We start from the raw sequence: 9,494 nt of genomic DNA on the forward strand, positions 1-9,494 counted from the left end.
TGATTTAATTTCTTGGAAAAAATGCTTTTGTAAAGCTTTTTATGTGCTTTAGATGTTGAAAGGTGTACATGCCTTAGTAATGCAGTTTAATATAAATTGGAACGATTTGTTTTGGCTTCTTGAAAAACACGACACATAGCTACTGAAGTTTGTGATAAGGCACCGACTAAGTGGAGTCGGAAAGATGTTTATTCAGTTGGCCATACGCCAATGTACAGGTACAAATTTGCGTGACATATAAAATGTCATGGAACTGCTTGCAAGAGACAAAATTGAACCAAAAAAGTAAGTAAAGTGTTGTTAAAATGAAGAGCAGTTTTATCGAGTGATTAATTGGTCGCACGTTATAACGTAGAGCTCTGTTAAACCATGACATAGGCTATTTAAAATGAAATTGTTATACCGAATGTTCTTAGCGTACGTATAAAGATATTCCATAGTCTGAGTTTTAAAACGTAACCAGAAACATTCTCAGTATTTTTGATTATTCATTTCTAACCTTGGACTTTTCCCATATGAGAGTGCTGACAGTGCGCTTAGGGCTTAAAGAAAAAAAATCAAAACGCATAAATGTAAACAGCTTCAGTGGGACTTAGAAACTTCACACTGCACTTCCATTCTTGTATGAGGAAAAATTTATCATCTTCCTCATTTTGAGAATAGTCCTGTCACATGGAAATGTGTATGCTATAAAAGACTACTGCCTGTTATAAATGTTTTTATGACTGATAAAGTTGTAAGGTTGCACTAGGTCGCAACCAGAAGAAGAGCAGCCTGGCGAGCTGTATTCGGCTGTTCCTGTTAAAAGCACCAGCGTTGATTTAAACTGATCGGCAATAACCTGTTAAACAGCTGCTGGGTGTCTGTTTCGGTGTAGAAACACCATGTTTGTGACTGTTGACCGGATTGAGGAAGAAACGCTAAGAGATGACCTCAGATATTACTTCATGAGTCCCTGCGAAAAATACAAAGCTCGACGACAAATACCATGGAAGCTAACGGTGCAGATCTTAAAAATAGTCATGATTACTACACAGGTATGAAGACAATATTTACAATGTATAATTTAAGTACCACCTCAGAGTGCAGCATGTTAACCTACACAATAGAAGGTTTTTCCTTTTGAAATGACTAATCACTGTACCACTGTCACTGTATTTGTTTGCAGTCAAATGCAGAATGGTGACCAATGTCTTTTTCTTTTAAATGTACTTTTCAAGCTAGTGCTCTTTGGGCTTAATAATCAGCTTGTGGTGTCCTACAAAGACGAGAATTTGATAGCCTTCAAGAATTTGTTTCTGAAGGGCTATAGTGGAGTTGATGACGATGACTACAGTATGGCTGTATTCACCAAAGAGAGTGTCTATGATAACATATTCTATGTTATAGACCAGGTCTGTTTTGTCTGCTCTTCTTTATTTTCATACACTACAGTTATTTTGTTCCTTTAATGTGTGTATAATGTCAACATCTAAAGACATGGTTATTTGAGATAATAGTCTAACATAATCTAACATCTTATACCAAATTGTTGACCAAAAATGTATATTTCATTTATGTGAATGAATAAATACATCTGGCTTTCAGTATTTTCAGATAGGCCAGTTATCTGTGGGTCCTATTAGCTATGCTGAAGACGATGGGAAGCCACTTCCACTGGTTATATGTAAAGAATACTACAGACGGGGCAGTGTGGATCCATCAGAGGAATACTTTGATATAGATGCCCACACTGAAACAGGTCATTCATTTTGAACCGCCACTCATGTCTGTGTTTTGTTGTGTATTTTTTTGATTGTTTTTTTTTTTGGATTAGGAGGAGTGGATCTCCTTTCTGAGAAAACCCATTTTATGAGGAATTGCTTGCTTAAGACCTGACTAACTGAAACATGCTACATGAGAAATTAGTTATTTTAACCAAATATCTTTATATCTCTTTATTCAGTGTGCTTAACTGTGGATCCCAAATTAGCTACAGCATGGAAAACAGACAATGCCTCTTTTTTTGAACTGGACTTTTATAGGTATGAAAAAGAAACTGTTTTTCTGTGTTTATTATTTTTTAATCTATTAGTTACTTAGATTCTTTGTATTTGTTGTTGAATGCAGGCTTATCTCTATAGAAATCTCATTCCAACTTAAAGGAATAAATCTACAAACTGTGCGCTCATTTGAGTTGCCTGATTGTTATACTTTTGCTGTGACGGTAAGATATGCTTAACCTAAACATATGGGTTGGTATATTAATAAGTGTGTGGATGTCCATTCACTGAGTGAGTAATAAATCTGTCGTCTGGCTTTTCTTCAGGTTACGTTTGACAATCAGTGCCACAGTGGAAAAGTGAAAATAATCCTTGATATTGATGCTGTCAGTAGTGCATGCAAGAACTGGAAGATTTCAGGAACTGGTATGGGAAGTAATGTTTATTCATTCATTGTGACTCATATTAAGTAATGACTACATTTACATGTAAGGACTTACAAAGAGCTTTGCATCTGTTCACTGAATTCATCCTGGATAATAGCACAGATAGGCCATAATTCAAGATATCCTTGAACCAGACTACTACTAATATCTAGTATTTAAATTAAACAGACTCACTTAAACAGGAGTTAAACTTTTACCAAGAAGCACAAATAACCATAGATAGAGATAGATGTACAATTTAAGAACAAGGACAACAAGTGCTATCTGCTGAGTGGTCATTTAAGTACTCAACAAACAGATGAGTCTTCAGTCTACATTTGAAGATGGCAAGAGACTCTGCAGTCCAAGCAGCTAATGGAAGATCGTTCCAACATCTTGGAGCCCGGACAGAGAATGTCTTAAATTTTGTCTTCTGTGAGACTTTGCGTGATATTTCGAGTCGAGCCATGCTTGATATTTGGAGTGCTCGTGGTACGGATCGGGCTTTGACCATGGACATCATGTAGGGAGGGGCTTGTCCATTTTTAGCTTTGTAAGCAAGCATCAAGGTTTTATATCTGATGCGTACTGCTCCTGGAAGCCAGTGAAGAGAGTGTAGTAGAGGAGTCACATGTGAGAACTTGGGGAGATTGAAGACCAGTCGTGCTGCAGCTTTCTGAATTAGTTGTAGAGGTCTGATGACCCGTAGAGGAAGACCTGCAAGTAGGGAATTGCAGTAGTCCAGCTTAGAGATTACTAGAGACTGCACAAGCACTTGAGTAGCTTCCTGTGAAAGGAAGGGTCGTATTCTCCGTATGTTGCAGAGGAGAAATCTGCAGGATCTGGTCAGCTTTGAAATGTGTTGAGAAGGACACCCAGGTTACACCCAGGCTTTGAGCAGTTTCTGATGGTGTTAACAGGGTGTTCTCAAAGGGAACGGTGAGGTCATATATATATCGAACATTCATTCATTCATATATGAGAAGGCAAATAAAAACGTCTTGAATGTCTTTTAAGGATATATAAGTTGCATTCATAGGAGCACACATGTAAACATGCTAGTCAGTAGGCCTACAATTTGCAAACCAAAATGCATTTGAGTTTGTTTTTCTTTTTTTTTGTGGGTAACTCAACAATTAGTATGAATAACAGCAACTAATGCACTAAAGCATTTCTCTTTTGTAGCTCACAAGAACACACACTACCTGCTGGTCTTTGACGGCTTCGTTATTTTGGTGTGCCTGACCTCCGCAGTGTTATGCATTCGCTCGATTTTCCTTGCAATCCGATTACTTCAGGTGACCTCCCATTTACGAGGAAGCTGACACAGAGCATGTGTCACAGATGTGTGCAAACTGATGATTCACCCTGTGTGGAGCTTTTAAGTCAACATTAAGTTTGCTCCACGTTGTTGATTATATGGTTATGATTCATGTTGCTTCTGTGTTGGTTTAAACTTTGCATGAGACATTTCGTAACACTTTTTTTTCTTCAGAGATTCTCCAAGTTCTGTCTCAAAAATTATAACCATAAAGCATGTGAGGATGACCAAAGGGAATTCCTAAATGGCTGGTACATTTTGGTAATTATCAGTGATGTTATGGCAATCACAGGATCAATATTGAAGATGAAAATACAGGCAAAGGTGAATATGGACATCAAAAATATAACAAGCAATTGATCTCTTGGACTTTTTGCAGGAAATGTAACTAACTCAGTGATATGCTTACATTTATAACGCTTCATTTAGTAGAGGGGAAAATAGACATTTTGGTTCTCAATACTAAGTTTATACTGTATACTCTATATAGTACATCATATTTAAAATGTGTTTTTGCATGTTTTCATTCATTCATTTCATCAGACAATTATAGTTTCTTACATCGTTCTAAAATGTTATAATAACATTTCTTATATATGATGACCAAGCATTAGATGTCAAAGGTCTGTTCACCCCATCCTAAGTGTGAAGTTCAGTCATTTCTGCAACAGCCATTGCAGACAAGCATATAATATCAAGCACGTAGCCATGGAAACTCTAGAATTGAAAGAAGAGCACAAAGTACAGGCATCAGGTTTGAATGCTCTTTCCCATTCTAGCAATAGGATTCTAGCAACTCCATTTTAATGGCCTATGGTGTCCAAATACTTTTGGTCATATAGAGTATTTAAAGATGTATTAAATAACCATTTAGATTCAAAGTAAATGCAAGTAGTTAACCTTGTTTAATTGCTATTTCTTACTGTCCGTTGCTCACTGAATTGCTACTTGAACAAAGACAGGATTTATATTATGACATTAGAGGCTAGGTTTATTGATGTCGAGAGTAACTATGTTACCTTCTGGACTTTGGCCTTTTCAAGCACATTTCAAAACGTATTACATTTCAAGACTCTATGGACTTTACAGTGGACTTCTGAGTTCCTTTCATTGCCATAGTTCACTGACTGTTTTGTTAACAGCAGTTAGGAAGAAGGGCCTCTTCTCAGTGACAGTTTAACAATTCACCCTTGTTGCTTTGTTAAAGTTATTCCCTTTCTCTCTCACCAGAGCCTGAACAGCTATGATGTGTGTAGCATCTTTCTGGGAACATCCACGCTCATGGTGTGGGCTGGTGTCATTAGATATTTGGGATACTTCCAGAAGTACAACGTGAGTAAGCACACATTAATCACACAGTTTTGCATACACAGCCCTGTGCTCAAAAACCATCACTGAGGCTAAATGAGACCAGCTTTTTACATATCACTGTTACATAACATGCTTAATCTTAACATGTACCTGAGACACTGTTCAGTCACATGATTGTTTGTAAGCCTGTAATAAGTTAGGTGCTCTTCCCTCCTGAAGGTCCTTATTCTCACCATGCAAGCTGCCCTGCCCAAAGTGTTGCGCTTCTGCTGTTGTGCAGGAATGATCTACTTGGGCTACACGTTCTGTGGCTGGATCGTTTTGGGGCCCTACCATGAAAAGGTAAAACATATTGCATGCTGTACCCTCATCTGACCATAAGATGGCAGTATTTGCTCAAAAGTGAATTTCCCTGCACTTCAAGTGACACAATCGCGACAATGATCTGTTTCTGTGTGGTTTTTAAAGAACTCTCTTGAGGCTTATTTTTCAGACACATAAAGGACTCGATTATATCCAATTTGTGTTGGCCAGTACACACACACACACACACACACATGTCCACGTAGATTAAATACTCCGTTTGCGACTTTCACACCTGTCCTTCATCTCCCCGTGGTCCGGTCGGCATTGCTGCATGCCGGCACCAGTTTGAAGGTCTGAGCCGCGTGGCCGAGTGTCTCTTCTCCCTCGTGAACGGGGACGACATGTTCCCCACGTTCGCTGAGTTCCAGCAGAAGAACACGCTGGTGTGGCTGTATAGTCGAGTCTACCTCTACACCTTCATATCTCTCTTCATCTACATGGTGCTCAGCCTCTTCATAGCCCTCATCACAGATGCCTACGATACCATCAAGGTAACTTCCCCAAATTCCACTAATCATAATGTCATTCAGTGTCAGTAGAGGTGCAGGGTGTCCTGTGGGCCAAGTTAATATCAACTTATTTTCAAGAGGTGGCATTCAATCCATGAGCTACTGTTAGGTTTCACTTCTCAGTTAAGGGACGAGTTTAACAACAAGTTTGGTGCCTACAAGTGTATTTACCCATGGCCAGCCTAAGCTTAAATATCTCTTTTTTATTCATTTTATTTCAAAGCATAAGAAATAACACAAAAAATGTTGAGTGTTCAAATGGTGCAAATCCAAGTAGGTACCAACATCAAATCTTTTCCTAATTGGGTAACCAAAGAAAGCAAAAAGGTTCATTAGGAACTTACGTAGCTCTGTTGCTTTGGGTAACATGACCCTTAGTGTCAAACCATTTGTGACTACAAAACCCTTAAACTACATGTGGACTGTAGCTCATAAACAAATGATCACCACTTCGCCTCATCTGGAGGCAAAGCTTTTAGCTGACTCCAGCTTTTAACTCACGGCTACACGCATATTACTTCTCTCTGTGGGCTAGCGTTACCAGAAGACTGGCTTCCCCGCGACCGAACTGCAGCTGTTCCTGAGGGCGGGGAAGGACCTTCCCCTCCTGGAGGGGGAGGAGGATGCGGGCGGCGTGGAGAATGGTGACCACGCCAGCATGGTTTCCCCCTCTGTCATGCTGTCCTGCTGCAGAAGGTACACAATCTCCAGCATCAGACAGCAGGCTCCAGCCTTGCCTCCAGCCCTGAGGTTAGGTCGCTGTGGCATAAGACATGAAACTAGTGGTGGGGGAAAGAGGAGGACACACCCAGCTATGTGCTGATTACAGAGAAATGTAGGGTTAGTTTAGGGGGCAGAAAAAAAAAACCCTCTAGAAGGCTTTCCCTTGACTGTGAGCTGCTTTTGTGATAAGCAGGCAGAAGCAGAGACAATTCTCCTTGAACAGAACTGAACAGAACAAATGATATGCTGCATCTCATCCTCTGTTGTCTGCGAGTGTCAGCACATGGTTTAAACATTTAAAGGGTGGAGGATGAAGACTACAGAATTTCATGTCAGTTTGTAGGAAACAGTGGAAATTTCAGTATCATGTAGACAGTGAGTTATAGCACATATAAAGATAGTGTTTCTCAGGTGTTTGTTTGTTTTGAGCCCTGCTTCATTACAAAGTGTGCTGTGGCCTACCAGGCCTGGATTTTAAGAAGATCATTCCCAGGACATTGTCCTGAGGACAACTGAATATTTGTCAGCTCTTCTGTCATTATAGGTCTTTCAAAGATCTACCATAAATGTGATCATTAAGAAAGAAATTCATCTTGATACCAAAGCGGCATAACCATAATGATACACTTTCTTGTGAGACTGAAGGACCAAAAGCCTTTTAAGCCTTTCTCCACAAGTGTAGGTCTGGCAGACCTCCCATAAACGAACAGTGCTCAGTGTTTATTTTGCTGTGTCCTTGTCCAGTTGGCAGCCTTTATCTGTAGGGAGTGTCAGTGAGATCCCAACCATAATTTGATGTTGTGTATAAGACTTACATAAAAGCCACTTATCCACCAAGAGGCAAAGCTATAAGGATGCTGAGTAGATTTGTGCTGAGCAAGAAAAATGGTTTTACTCCTAATTTGGGCCATAGACAGATATCATCCATGATTAGATCATTTGCAATGCTTCTGTCTGCTTAAGTGATGGCTTGTATTTCATTTTAATAATGTGATCATGAGGCTGGATCCCATGTAACTAGATTCAGGAAACCAGAAGATCAGGATCCATTTTTTCGCATTACCATTGTTCTCTCTTACTGATCAGTCATGTCCAAGGTTATTGTGTAATCTTAACCGTGTTCTTAGTGTATAGCATCGTACTCTCTTCCATGGAGACAAAACAGTCTGATTTGAACAGTCTGAGTTGAAATGCTGAAAATATTTGTATCTGACACTTATCTATGTTACTAAATTAAAAGATACACAGTTTCAGCTAGACTACTTCAATCAATAAAAGCAAGATACTAGGCTGTTGTAGGCTGTTGTTAAAGCCACTATTGGGGGTTGTTAAAGCCAATTTGTTTTACCTGATTTATAGTATGATTCCACTGATCTTTTAGCTAGTAGTGCCATTAGCTAATTTAGTATTAGTAAATGGGATTTGAAACGGAAAATTTTTTACAAATATATTAAAATATAGTACACATTTTATATACATTAATAGATTTCTATACATTGATATATTTAAATATATCATAAATTGTTATACCTAACCTATAGACTAAAAAAGCAGATCACCTGCACAGTCAGAGCTTTTTCCAGACCGTGGAGATTTGTTGCTATAAATACTAGGAACACACATGTCTTGTAGTCACTATTTGCGATGTGGCTTGGGACTGAAATTGGTAAAGGTCGGGCATTACCATAAATGATAACTCTCACCATCTCTACATTTATTCAAGATACAATAAGCCAGTTTAAATTCTCACATGTGTATGTTGTCTATCTTTGCAGAGTTCTCAAAGACGAGAGTGTTGTTCTCATCAGCTAATCTCAACTACAGATATCAACTTAGGATGAGGAAGAAATCAGAAAGGCTGTGCTCTGTGTCAGAAAATATGAATGAATTCTCTATGTTTTTTAAACAATATTTTTTGTCATTATTTTCAAACAATATACAAACATGTATTCCACGTGAAGAAGGAATATTGACTTGTATCTAAGGGAAGAGAATAAATGCGAGTAAGCTCAGCTGAAGAGGGCTCCTGCATAATTGAGACATATAATTGATGTTTGCTGTCAGGGAGGAAATGTCTAATGGATCCTAATATGATGTGCAATATTATCCCCTATCACGTGGTTTCAATGAGGTTAGGAAGTGTATTGAATGAAATTACTTATTTGGTGACTAAGGTTAACTTTTTGCATTTCCAAATGCATCATTAATGAAAATGATACATGGGGAAAATGCATTGAGGTTGCAATACATTATTAATGATGCATTCGTGAAATTACCTGAGGAAGTAATGCATAATTAATGCTAAATGTTTTGTTTTGGTATTTTCATCTTTCACCGTTGCATCCACTTGTTTAACGTCAGTTGACAACTAAGTATTTTCCAGAGGAAAACTCTTGCTTTAAAGTATCAGAAATGCGCAATTGTCAAGGTATTTCGGTCGTGACATGACACAAAGCCAGCCATCTGATGTGCCATCTGGTGTGGCTTGTTGCAGTGGCGGACTGTGTTAAACCTAATAATGACACCTTTCTAAAAGTTAATGAATATGCTTGGGTTTTACTGGAAACATAGCCATGATTTAAAAGTTAATGGTAAGCCTTAGCATTTTGAGTTTTTAACAGTTTGGTGTGTGTGTGTTGGGTGTGGGGGGTCCGATGTTTGTTTTTTCTTTTTACCATAATTTTATCAGCAATTTCTACATATCTAAAATGGTAAATAGACTACAGTAGATTCTTTCTGGAGCGCAAATCAGTAAAGTTTCATTTTCATTACACCAAGGGAGGCGCATTCTGCGGTATGTTTCACTTCCATTTGAAAACTACTTTTAGAAGTGAAACTTCTTAAGACCGATTAAAAA

The 9,494-nt window shown here is 38.5% G+C and overlaps 1 protein-coding gene across 1 annotated transcript; it reads left to right on the forward strand.

Moving 5' to 3' along the window:
* The first annotated feature begins 121 nt into the window (after positions 1-121).
* Positions 122-8,655, forward strand: mcoln2 (mucolipin TRP cation channel 2). The gene is made up of 14 exons (XM_077024320.1): positions 122-285; positions 878-1,037; positions 1,221-1,394; positions 1,588-1,741; positions 1,946-2,024; positions 2,110-2,206; positions 2,309-2,408; positions 3,593-3,705; positions 3,903-4,052; positions 4,959-5,060; positions 5,259-5,381; positions 5,690-5,896; positions 6,450-6,610; positions 8,413-8,655. Exons 1-14 carry the CDS (start codon positions 248-250, stop codon positions 8,447-8,449), a joined length of 1,695 nt encoding a protein of 564 aa, XP_076880435.1. The 5' UTR covers positions 122-247; the 3' UTR covers positions 8,450-8,655.
* The last annotated feature ends 839 nt before the right edge of the window (positions 8,656-9,494 follow it).

The sequence above is a fragment of the Brachyhypopomus gauderio genome, chromosome 12 (assembly GCF_052324685.1).
Source record: "Brachyhypopomus gauderio isolate BG-103 chromosome 12, BGAUD_0.2, whole genome shotgun sequence".
Lineage (NCBI taxonomy): Eukaryota > Metazoa > Chordata > Actinopteri > Gymnotiformes > Hypopomidae > Brachyhypopomus > Brachyhypopomus gauderio.

What these genes read in the sequence shown, in the direction of transcription:
- mcoln2 (XM_077024320.1), top strand. Translation starts at nt 248, where the DNA reads ATGGAACTGCTTGCAAGAGACAAAATTGAACCAAAAAA. An exon ending in AGATGCCCACACTGAAACAG is followed by an intron (nt 1,742 to 1,945) that starts GTCATTCATTTT and finishes CTCTTTATTCAG; the next exon opens with TGTGCTTAACTGTGGATCCC. An exon ending in TTTGAACTGGACTTTTATAG is followed by an intron (nt 2,025 to 2,109) that starts GTATGAAAAAGA and finishes TGTTGAATGCAG; the next exon opens with GCTTATCTCTATAGAAATCT.